General features: G+C 39.4%; 1 protein-coding gene across 1 annotated transcript in view; it reads right to left on the bottom strand.

Annotated features, from left to right (window-relative positions):
* Sugct (succinyl-CoA:glutarate-CoA transferase) overlaps positions 1-21,418 on the bottom strand; it is a 674,235-nt gene that overhangs the window by 386,723 nt on the left and 266,094 nt on the right. The window contains exon 11 of the mRNA XM_041630811.1: positions 15,754-15,851. Coding sequence (XP_041486745.1) covers positions 15,754-15,851 — 98 coding nt within the window. The remainder of the gene's footprint in view (positions 1-15,753; positions 15,852-21,418) is intronic.

The following is a 21,418-nucleotide window of genomic DNA, read 5'->3' as shown; positions in this document are numbered from 1 at the left end:
CTCTGGGAGGTGGGCTGATGGATAAATGTCCCAGGTTCCCATTTTCTGGGGCCATGAATCTGAAGTGTGCTCCACACCATTTCCAGCATCTGCAACTTAGCTACTGCCATGCCAACATGCCCATCAAAGCAAGAGTATGACCTGCCCCACCTCCCCACTCATTCCTGTTCTTTGGAATCAGCCTCCTGATAAATAGTCACAACCATGACAATGGGATGATTTGAATTTTAGGCAAACTCAAATTAAGATGTTATCTTCTGCTGCTTTTGAATTACTGTGAGATATTTAACTAAGTATAGATAATTAAGCAACTACTTAAATTATTTTAAGAATTTAAGTATTTTACATTCTTCAGCATGCCACAAGTAGCTCTGGCATTGGTTAAAGACTCCTTATTTTAATGAGTTAAACTGGAGCTGGACCTAGGGAATGGGAAGAAGCCAGTGTGATTTTCTCCAGACCACCTACCAAACTTGCCAGTAACTGAAAAAGACAGTGAATATCTGAAGGCAAACCGGTGGGAGAGAAATGTGAGATGTGGACTCTGAGTTTAATCACTTCAGCTCAAATAAAACTTGGACCCTGATCGCCCCAGCAGCTACCCATGGATTCCTAAGCACCAAATTATAAAACTCTCTCATACTCGAGCTTTGAGACTAACTTTCTTAAGTCATTTTTTTTTTCTGAATTTGCCCAGAGGACACCACTGGCACTTAGAAACAAATCAAACCGGACAGCCAACTTGGGAGCTATTTTTTGCTCTTGGCTAAGTGGTTAAATATGTCTGATTCTTGCCATTGCATTTGTGGATCACAGTGCCCCTATGCTATCTTCAGGAGTGCTTCAAGAAGTGCTGGTGATACATTAGTGAGGCTGGTGTATTGCTGTCTTCTGGAAGGAGCAATTCAAACTCATAAGTTCTTGGTAGAGTGAAGCGTGATGGCTACTAGAAAGAATAATATAGTCTTATTTTTTTATTTTGTTATGGTAAAAAATAGTTTTAAGCAAACGTGATAATCAGCTGCTGCTGCTGTGTGGTTATAGTAATATATTTAGTAAAAATAAGGTAGCTGCTAGCACAAAATTATTGACAGCTCTCAAATATACAGTTTTTGCTTATGAGTATTGCTTTAAATGCTTCATGTGGTTGCTGTTAAAGTGGGTATGTAAGTTTTACTGAATAATACCGTAAACAGCCACAAGAAGCGTGCACAAAGGGCTAGTAGGTTCTGCTACCTAACGGCAGAAGTCGTTGGTGGAATCAAAATATCTCCTTTCCCACTGAAGAATGAAAAGTTTTGTATCACAAAACTAAAAGATGGGCTTCTTTGCCTCTTACCAAGCTAGATTCACCTTCCCATCTATAGTGTGTGCTATACATGAACATGTATATGCCATTCTTTTTTTTTTAATTTATTTATTTATTAAGGATTTCTGTCTCGTCCCCACAACCGCTTCCCATTTCCCTCCCCCTCCCCCGATCAAGTCCCCCCCCCCTCATCTGCTCGAAGAGCAATCAGGGTTCCCTGACCTGTGGGAAGCCCAAGGACTGCCCACCTCTATCCAGGTCTCGTAAGGTGAGCATTCAAACTGCCTAGGCTCCCACAAAGCCAGTACGTGCAGTAGGATCAAAAACCCACTGCAATTGTTCTTGAATTCTCAGTATTCCTCATTGTCCGCTATGTTCAGCTAGTCCGGATTTATCCCATGCTTTTTCAGACCTAGGCCAGCTGGCCTTGGTGAGATCCCAATAGAACATCCCCATTGTCTTAGTGTGTGGGTGCACCCCTCGTGGTCCCCATTCTTAATCTAGTGAGAAAACTACAATTGAAAACAAAACTTTGACATTATAAAGTTTGACTTATTTTTCTAGAGTAACAGAGAAGTTAATAGAAGCAAAGAACATGAATTACTGACAAAAATTTTGACCTTTGTGTTCTTTACTCTTTCCTGGCTGATGATGATGATGATGATGATGATGATGATGATGATGATGATTCCCTTCCTAACCATAAACTGAGAATAATAGCATTGCTGGTATACTCACTAGGTATAGCAGAGCCCAAAAGAGTCCAGTTTGTTTTTGATGCTGCTTTTGTCAGTTTTGCTATTTCTAATATAATGTCGTTTGATATTTTAAAAAATGACTTATCATGGGACAGTGATACAGTTCAGTAAGTCAAGGTGCTAGATGGCCTGAATGAAATACCTGTGACCAATATAGTAAAAAGACAGAACCATCTCCACAGATGCACCATGGCACATGTGAGGCTCCTCAAATACAGGCAATGGGAAAAATTAATGGGTTATTTTAATGCAAATGGATGTAGCCTTACGCTTTTTGCTAATTTTATAAATTTAAAGACTACTAACATAGTCATTTTAATAATTCAGAAAACAGAAATATAAAAATGTAAAAACAAAAACTATATATTATGTTATTTAGCTAATATTTAGCATTTTTCTTTTGTGTTTTTGCTTTCCATTTTCATCATCTATAGTCTTTCTAGTACCCATGGTAAGCTGATGATACCAGATGCCTGGAATGCTCAAATCCCCTGTGCAAATGGTATTTGTATGTATACAAATATGTATATAACTTCCTGTGTATTTTAAATCCTCTGGCAATTACTTAGTATATGCATGCGATGTAAATAGTAGTGGTAGAATATTAGGGACAATCATGAAAAAAAGCATATAGCATATTTAATGTGGGTAAGAAGAATTTTTAATAATTCTGGTTAGAGTTTACTGAATGATCATAGAGGCATGTAGGGCTGATTGTAACCTGTAAGTTTGCCTTTAAATATTAGTAATAACATTTCCCGCAGTTACAAATTCTTAACAAACTTTATTTTTAGTGAGAAAATAAATATCACATCACATTGTGGTAAACTTTTATGCTTTTATAGCATATGTTTTCCTTTGTCATTATAAATTTCTCTACCTTGATTTTTCTAAAGATTTCAGTATGATATAAAAGTGTAAAAATCTGGAATAGAGATCAGGTCATTAGGAATAACATCGTAGACTCCTTGAAACTTTTTCCCAGTTGCTTTCTCCCTATAGGATATGAATCAATATGTCTCATATGCACTTAGTGATACAAATTATTATTTAACTATTAAATACTTGAGTGACAAAAAGGGAAACCTATTTTCAGTCATTGTAGTGTCTATTTTTCATTTCGAGTGGAATGGACTTCTTATCCAACATGAGTTGACATCAGGATACCAGCTTTTGGGAGTCATTTCCTCGGCTAATTTCTGGAGTTTCTATTGAGATTTTTCAGATATGTAAATCACTTTATTTGAAACCAGCCACACTTCCTGTAATTCTTATCCAAACTACGTCTGCATGCTAAATCTTCATTTGGGCTTTATTTAGCATTAGGATCATTAATACATAGTACAAATGGGATTGCCAGCTTCAGTACTTCATAAAAAATTGGCTATTCTTAAAACTAAATTATTTTAATTTAAAAAAAAAGCAGGCTGAGCTGTTTGGACTATCTTAATGGTAATATCCCTAGCTATCTGAGTTGCTGGGGCTATTGTTGATAAACATGCATGGAATCCCTTCATTACATTTTTTATTCTGTACATTGAATTTGGGTTTAGTAACATGCTAAGAAGTGTTTTAATATTATATTTGGTATCTTAGTCCTTTTTTAGTCTAACAAATATATCCACTTTAATACTAACCTGCACTTTTAGTGTCTGCTGAGAGTTACTTTATCCTCTTTAGCCTCTTCTGATGTAGGTAATGCATGTTAAGTCATTAAATAACAATCACATCTCTAACAACCTCTCTGATGGTTCTCATTTGTTTCTATTTTGGAAATACTGCTATATGTTGACGTGTGTGAAAACAGCTTGAAATCATCCCTTGCACTTACTTTCCAAAACCAATTTATCTAAATGGCCACCAAAAAAGTCAATCCCAGAGCCACAAAGATCCAGGCCAGCATTTTTATTTGCCTTTTTTGTTTCCATTCATTAAATTGAACAGAGTACTGAGACTTAAATAAACTCAGACATTCCAATGTCTGGATTTTTCTTTTTCTAAAGTTAGCAAATGAGAAAAGAAAAACAATTCACAAAAGAGGGGGGAAAGGGCCATTAAGAAAGAAAAATGTAAATTTATAAATTATAATATTAAAGTTTTATATCTATATGGATATTTGTAAGAGATAGTTAGAGGCAGGGAAAGGGAGAAAAGGAGAAATCAGTGGGGGAGGGGTGAAGGAGGAAAGGAGAAAAAGCAGAGAGGGGATGAGGAGGGGATTATTCTAGTCAGAAGTATTCTAAACATAAAGTTTATGGATAGAAAAAAGGGGGAAAGTGCAACCATTCCATGACTGCTCTGGAAAAGAAACTGACCATCAGGAGATTCCAATTCAGGCCTCACCAATGAACTGTGTGATAGTAAGACAAGACAGGAAACCAAGACCAAGGTAGACCCAGTGTGGCTATAGAAACCGTGAGAAACCTGACAAAACGATGAAGGATTGTCAAGGTGACAAGGGCCAGGAGCCCTGATCACTAGTGAATGTTCTGAAACAACTGACACTAATCAGGACTCTGCTGAGATGGCAGCTGTCAACACAGACAGAAATGAAGCCTGTTCTTGCCAGCAACATCAGCTCACGCAAGAGCAAAGGGCCATACTCTGAAGCCAAAGCTAAAAGAATAAAACCCAAGAAGACAGATTCAGGCCTAGAGTAGGCAAGCAAGAAATGCCACAGGAGAGGAATGAGCTGGGCAGTTGAGAATCAAGCCCGAGTGTCAGGAACCTGAGATAGTCTCCAGCTTCTCCATTTGGTGCAGAAGAATGAAACAAGAGTTGTCCGGAGAGGTCTGGAGGCCTTTATCACCTACAAGGGATGCCTTTAGAGCCGGTCCATGGCATCTCCCACCTGAATTTCTGAGATCTCTGGCCCACTGTGATACATTTACCTTTTGACATTAGGGAAAGGGTTAAATTTGATGTTCCAAGTTCTATCCAGTTCACAAAGTGTTTTGGACTCTAACATTCTATAAATTGAAACTTATACACTAAGTTCCAATGGCGAAATGAGAGCATTAAATATTTTATCTAGGGAAGCAAACTACTGAACTCCTGCCCACTACCATCATCTCCTCCCTACACACACATATAAATATCCCACAACCACCACCCAGTCTTTCTTCTAAAAGGCAGTGAGAAGCAGTTTACAGCTGTCCTGGAAGACAATGGAGAGGGCTGGAGAGAGTGGCTGACATCCATTCCCTCAGAGACATCTTTGATTCTCAGGCACAAAGACTCTCTTGCAGGGTGAAAAGTGCCCTGGTCACAGGAGCTTCTCTAGAGTGGCAGTGCCCCATTGCTTTCTGCAAGCCAAAGGGATGATTCCCAGAGCCAGCTTTCTATATTTCACCCTCCAGGCTGATTTTATAATAACAACATCGCCTTAAATCTCTCTCCAAATAACCAACATTTAGAAAATGTACTACATCAAATATAGACATTTTACAAGGGACCATCTATTAGCTGATAATGGCAGCGCTGCCAAGGAATGCATAAGAAAGCAAATGTGACCCTCACCAAACACCAGCTCCATTTATCCAAATTAGTCCTGCTGCAGTGCGTGCAAGATAAACTGACAACGCTATGATTCAGCGCAGTAGGAGAGGCTGGGGGAAGGTTACAAGAAGCTAAATGTGTAAGTTGCGGATGTATATAAATCACACAAAGTGCATCCTCATAAGATGGTAATGGAAGTCAGGAGAGGGGCTGGCAGCAGAGATCTTAAAATGTGATCATATGGAGTATTAGACCAAGAAAACTATTTCAGAGAGAAGAACAATAAGTTTCTCTGTGAATATTAAAAGCATGTAGGTATAGGAGAGTTGATGGCTGCCAGGTTTCAGGGGCAGTGGAATTCGCTAGAGTTAAGAGGCAGCCACAGCCTCCCAGCCCTGTGTGTGTTTCAGAAACCCAAAGCCTTGGGCTTCTGACTGCTCACAGTTTTTCATGACATTCTTCTCCACCCACCATAGGCAGCTGGCATTCGGTGATTTCTCCACCAACTCTATATTAAAATCTAGTCTGATGGAAAGGCCTTTTTACACTAAGAAATCAGAATTCCTCAACCCTCTTGAAACAGTATGAAACTTAAAAAAAAACTGTAATTTTAGAATGTCAGAGACTCTGAAATCAGCAAACTATGTATAGGGAAGAACTGTATTAGTGGGATCCTGAATATAGGTTCCTTATGACCCTGCCAAACAATTAACACTTTGCCTTGTTCTTTTAGCAAACCAGGTAGTCAATGAAGAAGCCTCCAAGCGAACAAATGACACCCAGCTAGGAGACTGATGTATAGCATCTACTCCTTGTTTAACTGCGAAATAATTCAGACTGTAAAAGTTATGTAAAGGTCGAGAGAAGGACATCACAAGAGTGGTATGAAATGGAGGAGCAAAGATTGAAAAACTTACCCATAAAAGTAACACAGGAAAACCCAAAAAGAGTTTGAACATCCTAGCTGAAGCTGTTCACAGAGATTCTGCCTAGTTGTTCATTTCCTATGTTTGTCTCTTTTGGAATAGGGCTGACTATTTGGAACCTTCACATGTTGTTAGTATGCTATTTATTGTTTAAATTAATAGAAGTTTATAGTGAAGAGAAACATGGACAATGAAAGCTTGGTTTGTGAGGTTTCAGAGGGAGCAAAGGCTGTTCATGAGCATATATACTGTGGCAGTAAAACCTTCAATGCTATTTAGCTGGGATTTAAAAAATCAGACATAATAAAATAACATCATATTTGAGGAAAAATCATCTAGGAAGTATTTCCTCAGGATCAGGACACAGAAGCTATGGTCCAAGGGACACCAAGGCTGCATCTCAAGCTGGCAGCTAAACATGGAAATGGTTAAGAGTCTCACATGGTACTGGGTTAGGTGTTATGAAAGCTGGAGGATTGAAGGAATCATGGAGAGAAGCTGAGCCTTGGCACCATACAGCAGGGTTGGAATTCTGGTGCAAAGGTCACAAGGCCATTGGTGAAGGTGTAGCCTTAGTATCAAAGGAGAGCCTATCACATTGGAAATGCCAAGGCCACCTTATGCCTGCCAATGACAGTGGCAGGCATGAGGTGGAGCCTGCCTGAGCCTATAAGATAAGCTGTATGTGCTATGGAGGTCAGAGCTAGAGAAGAGGAGCCCCGTCGGTCCTAAATGATGGTGAGTGAGTCTCAGATGCCAGACATTGAGTTAGAAGATTTGAGCTACACTACTAGACTTGGTTTTCACTTAAGTGTGATTGTTTCTATAACTTGGTTCTTCCCTCCTTGGAGTCAGATATCATTTTAACTCTTGATTTTACAGGAGCACAAAGTTAAAAGGCTTCGGATAATTTAGAGACTGGTTTGATAGCTTAAGCTATCTCGATTGTTACAGACTGTGAGATTTTTTAAGTAGCACTACATTTTATATCGTGATGTTAAAAAAAGATATTGATGACGAACAAGAAAGGAAAAGTTATTAAAGTAATGTGTCTGTGTGTCAAAGTTGGTGAGAGGTAGGATGTTAGCTTTGGTTGTCGACTTGACACACCCAAGAAAAGGAATCCTCCATTGGGAGGTTTTCCCACTGATTGACCTCAGAACATGTCTGTGGGGCATTTTCTTGACTGTGAGTTGATAAAGGAGAATCCAGCCCTCTGTAGACAGGTGGTCTGGGCAGTTCAGAAGAGGCAATGAACGTGAACCTAGAAGCAAACAATGGGTAAGCAGCATTTGCTGTTGTCTCTGCTTCAGTTCCTCTGAGGGTCCAGGTTTCTACATGAGTACCTGCCTTCGCTTCCTTCAATGACGCTATAATCTTTAAGCCAAATAAACCCTTTCCTCTCCAAGTTGCTTTTGGTCAGAATGTTCTATCACAGCAGTTGGAAAAGAAACTAGGACAGACTCAACCCAACACAGCAACTAAAGGACACACTGAAGTATTTCATTCCTAAGCAAAGATAGCTCTAAATGTAGGGAACAACAAAGGAAGTGCTCAGGCCTCCAAATTCATCACCCGCACTAAGGAACAAGTGTCTCTTGAAAGGGAATGGACCAGGGGCTCTGAAGACCCACTTTAAAGGGTTTCGAAAACGCTCGGCCCTATTAATAGCCTCATTAGTAAAAGACTACAAAGCTCAATGTATTTCTAAGTCCTGAGAGCTACTTTAATTTTTTTGAAGTTATCCATAAATAAATTTTCTAGCTAAAAGGCCCAGGCTAATTGAAATCTCACTTTACTTTGCTAGAACCAAATTGAATCATAACAATAATACTATAAATAATATCATCCCAATCAAGACTTTGTCTGAGGTTCTGCCCTTGCCAGCCTGCCTGTGTCTTTCTGTAGGCTTGTGTGCTGCCTAACTGTGCATGGTCCATGTGAGTCAGCATGTGTCTGGGTCCCTCTGCCTGCCTTATAGCCCCACAAACAAGCAAACAGGGCTTGTGGTCTAAGTGAATAAGGTCTGTGGTATCTACCTGTGACTTCTCGGAACCTCCACAACCTCCTGGCCTCTGAAGACCTCACTCCTTACCTGCCATAGGATGATGGACCTCACACAAAATGTCAGGGTTGTTTGTTTTGTTTTGTACTATTAAATTAATATTAAGTCAGGTACCTTTGAACTTATAGTCCCTCCTTTAACACTGAATACATGTTTCAGGTTCAAGTCTCAAAATTTTGTACATATCTGTTAGAATGATGTGATGTCAGAGTAGAGAAAGTTTTTTAAATAAATTCTTAATTCAATTCCAATCACATTTATCATCGCTTTTAAGAAATCTCTGAAATAGAATATTTAGTCTCACGATGATTCACTACAGTAAACTCTAAAATTAAGTAAACTCACAACCATATACGTGAGACTTCATTTAAGAGGTCAAGTCAGCCAATGACAACTGCTTATATTAATAAATTATCTCAAGAGAATTGTGTAGTCTGTTGCTATTGTTCATGAGGAAGCTGCATAGCTTTTAGCGATGACTTTTTGGACTGTATCAAGGGATTTTTTTTTTTGAGAAAGGGATTTTCTGTAGCTTTGGAGCCTGTCCTGGAACTAGTTCTTGTAGACCAGGCTGGCCTCGAACTCACAGAGATCCGCCTGCCTCTGCCTTCCAAGTGCTGGGATTAAAGGTATGCGCCACCACCGCCTGGCCCTTGGGGATTTTTGAGTCTTTAAAATTAGCTCAAGTAATTATTTCTGCTTTTTAAAATAACCTGTTCTTCCTCCACTTAATTCCATCTGTCCTTCAAGATCTATGCAAGTGAAACCGCCTCCAGGAAGCCTTCCCTGGCTTACTTGGCTGAAGCAGTAGTTCCTTCTCCAGGTGCCACGGCATTTTGGCCACTCTGGCACCAGCCACAGGCTGATAGCGTTTATTTTGTTTACTGCTTTATGTATTTGCTTTCATAATTAGACCAGACACTGCTGAGGAGTCCAGGCTTCGCATCCCATCCCATCTGCTGAACCAGGGAATCTAGACAAAGGCTAAAAATGTTGGTAAGTGGGGAAGGAGGCAGGGAATGTCATGAATCTTATTTCTATGTCCTCCATTGTTCTCCTTTCCTTCTTTATCTCATGGCTTCCTGGTATTTCTCCCCAAGCAAAAACACATCATCTTTATCCTTCTTTTCTCAGATTGAACACACATTAGGACTTTCACTTTTGAGATCCTCACTCTTACGAAAACGCTGGTCCAGTGTGCTACTCACAAGAGCTAAGAGTTTGTTGCTCCTTAGCATTGTAAAGATGACATACGTTTGGCAGAACCTGGACAAATCTGTTATTTGTACTTTGTGTTTTTGCTAAGGTTTAATATGTTTTAGCTTTACCTGGTGTTCAACATTAGCAGCTGGGTAAACAGAGTTTCTGCAACACTCAGGATAAAATGGCAAGCTCAAGGGGAAAGTCTTCCACATTACAAAAAGAAAAAGAAAGATTTGCTGGCAGGCGCAGTTGGGAACTAGGAACACCTGAGAGCCCAGGAGGGAACTGTGTGTGCTGGCTACAGAAACAGTTGATGACCAAAGCAGGCAGTAGCCTGGTTAAATGATACCGGGGCTCAAAGAAAACCTCCAACTGTACTGGGCAAAAGGAGTCAAAGTCAAGCCTCTCGCAGGCCCTCTGAGCAGTCTAAGAATTCCACTGTGTACAAAGGGAATTCCTGATTCTACAGGCTTCACATGCATCCTACTGTGGCAAAGATGGAAGTGCTCTTTGCTGAAGAAAATTCCTGGAAGCTTATGAAACACAGTAGGAAATCCATATGTCTGCCGAGGAGCGTACACTTGTAAAAATCTGTTAATGCTTCAGCTTTCAGTTTGGAGTGTCAAGTGGAGTGCAAGAAATGAGTTTCTTGTGAGTCCATCATGCCTAGAGTTTATTTTTAAAGTTATCTGTACTGCTAAATCATTCTCAGAAATCCCTCCACATTTTTACATATTCTAAAGATGAGAATATATATGAGCACAGAAGAAAAGTACTTAGAATGTTTAATAACAAACAACAGGCAAAAACCTGCTATGCTGACATGATAATATAGCTATTGATCCGAAAGTTTGCTTTCACTTCAGAAAGGATTAGCAAACACTAGAGAACACACAGCATTCATGTTAATATATGAAGAGAAGACAATAAGTGGTTAACGTACTCCTATTGTAATACTTTTTAAAGCAAAAAATATTTATTTATTATATTTTAAAAAGAAAACAAGCTATCACTTTTTATTTTACATACCAATTCCAGTTCCTACTCTCTCCCTCCTCCAATTCCCTCAAGCTACCTCCCTACCCCACTACCAATCCACTTCTCAGAAAGGGTAAGGCACATTGTTTTAAGGAATGTCCAAGGCCCTCCTTACTATATCTAGGCTGAGCAAGGCATCCATCCAAAGAGAATAGGTTCCAAAAAAGCCAGTACAAGCAGTAGGGATAAATCCTGGTAACACTGCCAGTGGCCATGCAGTCTATCCCAGCCATACAACTGTCACCCACATTCAGAGGGACTAGTTTGGACCTATGCTGCTTCATTCCCGGTCCAGCTGGAGTTGGTGAGCTCCCATTAATTCAGGTAAACTGTTTCAGTGGGTGTACCCATCATGGTTTTGACCTCTTTGCTCATATTCTCACTCCTCTCACTCTTTGACTGGACTTTAGGAGCTCAGTCCAATGCTCCGATGCAGGCCTCTGCCTCTGTTTTCATCAGTTGTTGGATGAAGGTTCTATGGTGATACTTAAGATATTCATCAGTCTGACTACAAAGCAAAGCCAGTTCGGGCACCCTCTCCTCTATTGCTTAGGGTCTTAGCTGGGGTCATCCTTGTGGATTCCTGGGAGTTTCTCTAGTACCAGGTTTATTGCTAGCCCTATAATGGCTCCCTCAATCAAAATATCTCTTTCCTTGTTCTCATCTCTAGTCTTCCTCCATCTCAACTATCCTGTTCCCTCAAGTTCTCCTCCCCTTCCCCTTTATCCCTCCTCTTCCCCTCCCACCCTTCCTACTCCCCTTACCCCCATGCTCTCAATTTTGTCAAGCAATCTTGTCTATTTCCCCTTTTCAGGTGTATCTATATATTTTTTAAGGTTCACCTTGTTACTTAGCTTCTCTAATATCATGAACTATAAGCTCAATATCATTTGCTTTACAGCTAGTATCCACATATGAGTGAATACATACCATGTTCATCTTTCTGGGTCTGGCTTACCTCACTCAGGATATTTATTTTCTAGGTCCATCCATTTGCATGCAAATTTCAAGATGTCACTGTTTTTTATTGCTGAGTAGTACTCTCATGTGTAAATGTGCCATATTTTCTTTATCTATTCATTAGTTGAGGGGCATCTAGGTTGTTTCCAGGTTTTGGTTATTACAAATAATGCCGCTATGAACATAGTTGAACCAATGTCCTTGTAGTATGATTGAGCATCTTTTGGGTATATGCCCAAGAGTGGTATTGATGGGTCCTGAGGAAGGTTGATTCCCAATTTTCTGGAAAACCGCCATACTGATTTCCAAGTTTGTACAAGTTTGCATTACCACCAGCAATGGAAGAGTGTTCCACTTACTCCACATCCTCTCCAGCATAAGCTATGATTGGTGTTTTTGATCTTAGCCATTCTGACTAGTATTTCAAAAAGGCAGCCTACTAAATGGGAAAAGATCTTCACCAACCCCACATCAGACAGAGACCTGGTCTCCAAAACATATAAGGAACTCAAGAAATTAGACATCAAAATTCCAAAGAACTCAATTAAAAAATGAAGTACAGAACAAAACAGAGAATTCTCAACAGAAGAATCTCAAATGGCTGAAAGACAGTTAAGGAAAATGTTCAACATCGTTAGCTATCAGGGAAATGCAAAATAAAATAACTTTGAGAAAAAAATTAAAGAAAATGTTATATGAAAAAACATGCTCAAAGCAACCAAAAGAATTGTCTTCTAGAAAGTCAGCAAGTGTCCTGGGAGCTGCACATCTTGTCTAATTCTTTATGCCATTTTCCTAACACTCAGAATTGTCCTAGGTATATAGTAGGTATTCAACTTACAAAAATAAATGAGTAAATAAGAAATTTGGGGGAGTCCAGCAGCATGGGATATCACAGTGGATTACCAGTGAAACTGGGGTCCCTCTCTGGGCTCTTACTCTTTTTAATAAAAGAACTTAACCATTCAGATGAAAGGTCAGGGACAATTTCAATAGCGCTTAAAAGAAAAACCACAAGGCAGCCTTGCTGTAAACCTCAGAGGCTGCCTGGAGAAGGGGGATGGAACAGAGAAAACGAGAAAGCCATGATTTTGGGGTTAGGTATGGAGGTTCAGCAAGCAACCATGCGACAAAAGGGAGGTAGCTTAAGAGAAAGAATGAAAAGCCCAAAGTATGAGAAAAAGTTAACTTAGGTCCTGGCCTGTCTCCAAAAGAAAAAAAAGAGAGAGAGAGAGAGAGAGAAAGGAACAATAGAGGCTTTCTGAATTGGGCCTTACACATAGCAGAGTTTCAGAGTGGCTCCGGGGCAACTGCACAGCAAACCAGGACTCTAGGCAGAAAAAGTATATGATCTCATTAAGAGGACATTATCCCTTCCATCTCTTTAGCATGATATGAACTGAACCTGCCTTCTCGGGGGGGGGGGGGGGGGGGAGTAGTTCCTTAACTAGGTGATTTATTGGCCCTGCTGGATTACCTCTTACCTTTTGTGTATCTTAGACTACTAGGTGCTCTCCCTTCAGGCCAGAGGAAGTCCCCATTCTGTTGACTAGATGGAAACAGCTTTTCCTTAATGTCCTCAGCAGAGAGCCCTGATTAAGGTTACTATAACAGACAAACATAAACTATGGAAACTCATGAGTTTCCATGGCCTCTCCACTGAAATAAAAGGAAGTTTTACTGGTGCGGTATTACTGGAATACTTTGAACCTTCTGCCAAGTAAAGATTGCCCTTTGACACTTAAGGTTAGATAGAAAACACAAGTTGCTGCTGGGCAAACCCATCTTATAACCCCCTGCCAAAAATACAAAATCCCCTAATTTCACAATCTGAACATCAATCTGCTTCTAAAGTCTTTCTTTATTTTCACAGTTTGATCTACTTTTCACCTCCTTCCTTAATTCTGGAAATAAGACAGAAGATACAAGGTGGGCGTGTTCCCAGAGCAGGCTCCAACTGAAATATATTGGGTAACTGCAGGAAATTTTGGTGATGTCAGACTATGCAGGACCCTAGATTTCAAACTGAGCATTCTAGTCTTGGACCTATAATTTGTGGAAAGCCACTGAAGTTTTACAATACTGGAAAAAAATGCAGATCATATTATGAGAATGCCAAATTCAAGTCATTGGTAAAGTTCTGAAAGCTAACCACTAAATAGTAATGTATCCAGTGGTACTTGTTCAGAGGGAAAGGGGGGGTATGTGTAGGCAGGAATGAATAAATATGCTATTCTTCCCTGTTCCTCACTCTCTGACATACCCTGAATAAGAAGGTATTGGAAGTACTGAAAAGTATAGAAAATTGTAAGGTAATACAAAAAAAAAAAAAAATGAGGACCCTAAGTGAAGAATCTCCAAAACTCCTCTCTGGGCCCACCCTTTCAGCATGCTTCCTTATTCTTTCTTGAATCTGTGTGGAAAACAATGGCACTATGAGCTCAAAATGCTTAAATTTCTACATGTGAATGTTAGTGTATAGAAAGGTGAAATGCTACTTTATTTCCCTCAAAAGAAATAATTTTTATCGATAACAAAGTCTGCTTAAAGGCTGTCCACAGACAAATTCTGTAACTGAACTAATCAAGGAATCAAAGTTTCAGGGTACAGTAAACCCTAAATTTGTATGTCCTGGTGCTATCAAAATGCTGGCAATTTAATAACGAGATGATAGTTGTATCAGCCTGGGTTTATTTTTCTTGGGATCTACTCTTCTCACAGCAGGGACATGATTTTTTGGTTCATCAAAGAGCTTTTGATAAGGTTCTCACAAGTCCCTATTATTGAGATTTGGTAACCATGGTGTGAAAGAAAAAATTCTATCAATGAATTAAATGAATTAAAAACGCTTAAGAGACAAAGGGGCAAAATGTAGAAATGAATGGGTAATTCTCATGTAGAGAAAGGTTAATCATTCAGGGCTGTGAATCTTTGCAGTAGAATCAGAATTATACTTAACTATTGATAAGGAAAGGGGCACCCATTTTTCATCCTTATACTCAGTGTGAATTAGTCCCACACACAGACCCTCCATTGACACAAAGATCACATGGCACAACGGAAGAGATAGAGTGTAGAGAAGTGTTTAAAATCCAGAAAGAACAAATCAGTAAACGGATATCCAGAGTTTCATGGAAAGATCTCAGATTTCAAGACAAAGAAATAAAAGTAATGCAAGCATGTTTTTACTTTCTAAGAATCGGTTTCCATTACAAGAAATCACATGGGCATTTGAACAAAGTCTTAAGACACTGGAATGGCAAAAGTCAATCTTCAGCACTGGATGACAACACATGTAGGCCTTTGGAGGCACAAAACCCACAAAGACTTCCTACAGCCTGAGAAATTTAGAAGCAAGCAAAGTGATAGAAAAGAGTAGGGTTACCTTTTTATACAAAATTCAAAAGTTGGTATATGTTTTCCAAAAATATAACCTAACATGAATCGATATTAGAAATCAAACACTCAGTTAATAAAATTCTTTAATGACTTGTTACTTAAGCTAGCATTTTCCATCACAGAAACTCATTCAAGAGCTCAGAAAATCTAATGAACTCAGTATCATCTTCACATATTTGGGTTTACTTATCTGTAAAATGGGAACGATAGCACCTACCTCACAGGATGATCAAAGGGTTAAATGAGATGATATACAGAGCATTTAACACAGTGAAACTATAACTAATATTAAATTCTTGCTATGCCTATTGTTAGCAGTTTATAATATGCTAAATCCAGTTATATACCACAAAGAAGCAACCTAGTTGAAGTCACTGTGACTTTGTTTATGCCATTGTTAGGAGCTGGTATTTAAATGCTTTCAGATTGCTTTCCAATGTTTTGTTTATAACAACAACAAACTATTTTAAGATGTCTTTTCATTAACCAGTTTAGGAAATGAAGAGAATTACAAACTGATATAAAGATCAAAAGGGCCCACAAAGCCTCTCACAATGAGAATCACATAATTCGTTTAGACATTGGGTCCAAGCTTACCGTGCAGATAGGATTTTAACAAGCTCTTTTCTATTCTGCACCCGAAGATGGTTCGTTTTATACTTGGGATCATCAATCAACTCTGGCAAATTCAAGACCTAAAAGGAAAAAAACGGTATAATTCCCAAGTTTTTCACACCTTTAGGTCCTGGTTTGTCGCAGAATTCAAGATCTGCCTCTCACTTCTTTTCTTGTCTTCACACCGCTCTACAGGGGCTGGAAGCAGCAACATACAAGTGATGGGATCATACTGGTGCATGAGTCTTCTGAGTTAATTGTATGAGAGTGCTTTACTATATTTACGCAAATATTTGTATGCATGCATACAGAAGAACACAGAAATTATCAGATGTACATAATGTCATATATTTATGAATACAGACAAGTTATCAAATCCTCAGAAAAAGTCTTATCTAGAGGAACATGAACAAAATCCCAAAACTAGATAAAACTAGCCCAGTTCTAACAACAAAAACCTTAAGTTAAGTGCCTACATTCATTTATTTAAAACCTACAGTCAACACATATCTTAGGGGCACAGAACTATTTGTTCCACATGTCAACAAAAATATATAATCTACCCAATAGTCTTATTCAGAATATTGTATATGATGCAAAAATAAAGGGAAGCATATCTGTTTGTCCAAATTCTAACTGTTCAAACAACATCAAATTAAGAATCTTTCTATAGGCATGTCACTATTCTTCTTTAGTTTGTCGCCCTGACTAGGAAGGCTGTAATACACTTCATCCTCCCCTATTTCTCACTAAAGGGAAAATCTAAGGTAGCAAATATCTTTGGATGTCGTGTAGTTTTAACAAAACCATAGTGATGGTACCAAGTAGATTTGAAAGGAAAAATCTGAAAGAATGTGTGGAGACAGAGTTTGGCAGTTGTATTGGAAAGTCAAAAAGAGCGTGTATGGGCTGGAGGCAAGCCAGGTGCCCTAAAGAAAGCCTTACTTGCTTTATTAATGTGTTTGCTTTCAATGTAAACACTTAATGGTTTCACGTGTTTCCCATAGTTTAAATAAAATCAATCCACTAATCATCTTACAGAGGAGAGAGAAGCGGGAAGATTCTCCAGAGTCAAAGACCAGCCCAGTGGTGTGGCTGCTTTCACATCTGCCACTTATGTCTCTCAAAGGCAGCATTACTCTGCAGGATTTTAAAAAGTGATACTGAATACAGCGCCCTTTCTAGAACCTCCCAGACACCACACCTGATCCCAGAATTGGTCTCAATGCCTGTCCTAGTCACAAGCCTCCTTCTGAAGACTGAGTCTTCAAAAAAAAACCAAGTTCCTAATATGCCTAATTTGCAAGTCAGGTTGCATATAAAGCATGCTGCTGTCAGCTACATAAAGACACTGGGTGACTGTTCCAGGGGTCTTGGATGCCCATGTGTCCTCTGCTTTTGACTTACTGGACTTTTTGTTTTTCAAACATTATGCAAAATTGTAGGCCTATGTAATTTCACATCTTTCCTCAGCTCTGTTGGCTGTCTAAACAGACAGTGCCAAGGGCAGTGAAGGGAACTATTCTGTGGGTGCTTGAACAGCTGTGCTACAACCTGGACACCTATGTTGTGGTGCATACACACACACACACACACACACACACACACACACAGAATAAGTAAATGCTCTTAAAAAGAATTATTATAACATGGCTTTTAGATAAGACAAAAGTCAACAATAGCAAGTTCAGACCACTCAATATCCCCCCTGCTAGTGCAAGTGCTAGCTAATTCCTTGGACAGGGACTTGCTACAAAAAGGTTTGAGATGGGAACATGCAGTCGCTTCCATGACAGCCCCACTTTAGCTCTCTTTGTGACATCTCTGCTTTAGTTTTGTGCCTTTGACCATTCTCTTACTTTAATCTGCCAGTCTCATTATACTTGAAGTGGATTTACTGGTTAGAGCATAGAACTGAATCATGAATTATCTTCTTAAATAAATCATACACAATAAAATATCCTAAAAGGAAGTCGATCTAGTCAAAATGTAACATACCGAAGTCATTGTTTCATAGGAAATTTTGAAGGGGCAGAACTGATGTGTGATGATTAGAGAAAAGCCTGGCCCGACTAACTCCCATTCCTACCAGCAGTGAATTAACTACTTTCACTCTCATCATCTCCAGCAATTTGTTTTTACATTTGTAATATTCTTTGAAAATTTTACGGATCTCTACAATGCATTTTAATTATATCCATTCCCCCGTCCCTCCCTCTAGTTCCCTCTTCCACCCTATCTCCTGCAGACCTCCAGACTCTCATTTTTCTTATAACCCACTAAGCCTAATTAGTGTCAGCATTTTACTAGTGGGTGTGGGATCATCCAAAGGGTGGACAATGTTCCGGTGACCACTCTTCTAAGAAAAGTAATCCTTGTCCCAGTAGTCACAAACTGACTTTAACTCCTTAGTTAGGGATAGGGCCTCAGAAGCCTCCTTCCTGTTCCAGAATTGTTGATTGGATTGATTTTGTACAGGCCTTCTGTAGGTAACCAGGGCTGCTGTGAGCTGGTCTGTGTGCACTAGGTCATGTCCAGAAGACAGCTTCTCACAGCACTCTCCCCATCCTCAGGCTCACACATTCTATCTTCTCCCTCTTCGATACTGCTCCCTGAGCTTCGGCATGGAACAGTCTACCTCTTCTTTGGCTAAGCACTCATAATCACTCTCTGCACTTTGAAGCAGATGGCGTTTCTGCATCAATCACCACCCATTGCAGTCAAAATCTCTTCTGCCCAAGACTGAAAGCAGCATCAATCTATGGGTATAAACATAAATATTTAGAAAGTGGTGGTTTGGTAACTGGACTACTAACAAAACAAATCAAAGGATTTCCGCTTTGAGTCCATGACTTCCTAGTAATGATTTTTAACCATATTTACAGTGCCAGGAATGAATCATCTCCTGGGAAGCAGGTTTCAAATCTAATCATCAGTGTGATTGGTTGCCCCATAGACAGTCTTGCCTATTTCCCTAGTTGGTATCTGTAGCCTGGGATGTTGGATTTGTAGTGTGCAAGAGCCAGTAGTAGGTAAAAGACAAACAAATTGTTTAGGGGCTTATTCATTCCAGCTAGGTCACCCACAACAAATCAAAGAAATGATTTCACAGAAATCTAGTTTATGAACTAATAGGCTCACTAGGGGTACATATAAAAACATAAATCGATAAGGAGTTACTTTAAGACCATGGGTGACTGCATTGCCAAGAAGTCTACCATAACATAGGCCAATAATATAAAAAGACTGGGTCTCCAGAACTCCCTACATGGTGTGCAAGTAGTTCATCTGGTTGAAGAGTCTCTCAACCCTAGTAATTATTATTATTTATATGACACTGGGGAGAGACCTATGAATATTATATCTTTCATTGACTTCTTGAGTCTTTAAGTTTCAATCACTCTCTGTGCCTTGTATGATTTGTTTAATTTCTGACTCTTATAAGGCTTCCTCCTCCGCCAAGGAAATAATACTTCATTATGGAGGAAACTGCTACATAACATCCTTCCTCTAGTTCAGCAGTCCTCAACCTGTGGGTCACAGCCCCCTTGGAAGTTGCATATCAGATATATTTACATACAATTCACAAGAGTAGCAAAACTGCAGTTATGAAGTAGCAACACAATAATTTTATGATGGGGGGTTCACCGCAACCTGAGGAACTGTACTAAAGGGTCACAGCTTTAAGAAGTTTAAGAATGACAGCTCTGTTTCTCAGGTTCTTTCTGCTCTATCTTCTGAACTGCTTCCTCTTCCTTGAAGGTAGTGATACACATGCCTGATCAATTTTATCCATCTATTACAAAATATGCATCACTACTACCCACAGTGACTTTCACTAAACTTGACCAGTCTTTCAGTATACCAACTGCTGAAAAATAAGTGTCCCTCTAGGACTGTAGCTGTAGCAATCTATGAACCTAAGTATAAATAATTGGGATGCTATTTGATAGTAATACCATAACTATTTATCAAATAATAGCAGTGACCTTCCAAGCCACTGACGTTTGACTTTTCCTTCTGATCAGAAAGCAACATATTGGACCATAGTAGTCTTGTCATAACTGCACCTGTAGGCACATCATATCAGGCAAGTTGGGACCACAGCAAACAAGGTCCATGCTGAACAGGACCATTACAAAAATTCTCCCTTAGTAGCCTACACAGTTCTTCCTGGCACTAAGGAAAGCCAGTAAGCAGGTGAGAGGGTCCAGCTTGGTCTCAACTTGATCTCTCCATGCCCTGTAGCAAAGGAAGCAGTGTCTTCAACAACATGGACTTGTCACCTGGTTTGAGCTTGTAATTGATAGTGGTGCTAATAGCCTTTATGGTTTCTAGAGCCTCAGGGGCCTCCCTGGTCAACAATTAATAGAATAGTAACCTGGCCCTGGCATTAGGGTTTTCATCCAACCTCTGGTTCTTGCCTATTTTTTTTCTGCTTTCAATGACATCTTTGTTCAAACTCTGTTTTAATGTTCATCTTGACACTTTCCTAAATCAATAAGAAAAATCAAAGTTTGTAATTATACAAAGAAACATTTTAAAGAAGATGGGCAGGATCTGTAAAGGTATACTGTCATCTATTCCAGACGTCACATGTTCCTGGCTAATGAGATACAAAAAAAGGAACATTAGAAAAGAGTCTCAGAGCAGAAAGAAACTCCTCTTAAGGGTAGGCTGCAAGCTCAACAGTAGATAGACAACAGAAAATTACATCAGTGGCATCTTTAAAGAGTCCTTGTCTCATAATGTTGTGTCAGGGCTCTTTTTAAATTTTCATCATATTAATTTTTCAGTGTAATTCTTTTTCTTCCCGCTTTTTACCCTATGGAATCTTTGTGTATCTATTGTGGCTTCCAGTTTAGTGTTTTTGTGGGATTCCTGAGTGTATGAATGAGTGAGTCTCTGCTTGGGCTCTTTTTCTTCTGTTTATTTATTATTATTATTGTTATTCAATTCCAGTATGTTGGGTTTTGTCTTATCTTATTATATTTTACTATTGTCCCATAGAAGCCCATTTGTTTTCTAATGAGGGACAGAAAGAGTGTAAGTCCAGATAGAATGGAAGATGGGAAGAGCTGGGAGGAATAGAGGGGAGGAAATCATAACCAGGATATATTATGAGAAAAAAATCCATTTTCTAAAGAAGAAAAAAACTAATGAAAATTGTAGATATGAAAAAAGTAATAAATGCAGGAACCATAAGAAAATCCAATATAACCACAAGTAGACAATGTGTAGAGATTTTGGAACACTAAGTTCTAAATGGGATATCTTCATCAAACCCCTCCCTCAAGGCTCTGAGAACTAAGTAGAAGAGGAGAGAGAAAGGATGTAAAAGCAGAGAGGATGGGGGACTCCAAGAAAACAGTGCCTTCCAGACACCACAGGATAGATGCACACAAAAATCCACAGAGCCTGTGGCAGTATGCATGGGACCTGCACAAGTTCAAGCCAGAGAGATTCCCAGAGCAGAGAGGAAGAAGTGACCATGAGCTCCCATCCCTAACCCAGGAGCTCTATCCAACTTACATCTGCTTGAAAGAAAAACTTAGTTCTCCAATAGAGTCTCACTGCCTAGATTAACCACACATAAAGGTGGGCCTCACCCCCAGCAGGAGATGACCAACAGAAAAACAAACAAACA

The sequence above is a fragment of the Microtus oregoni genome, unplaced genomic scaffold (genome assembly GCF_018167655.1).
Source record: "Microtus oregoni isolate MIOR12 unplaced genomic scaffold, Mior012 000035F_ref0000213, whole genome shotgun sequence".
Classification (NCBI taxonomy): Eukaryota; Metazoa; Chordata; class Mammalia; order Rodentia; family Cricetidae; genus Microtus; species Microtus oregoni.
Note: the sequence above shows the minus strand (reverse complement) of the source record. Positions and strands in the feature narration are given on the sequence as shown.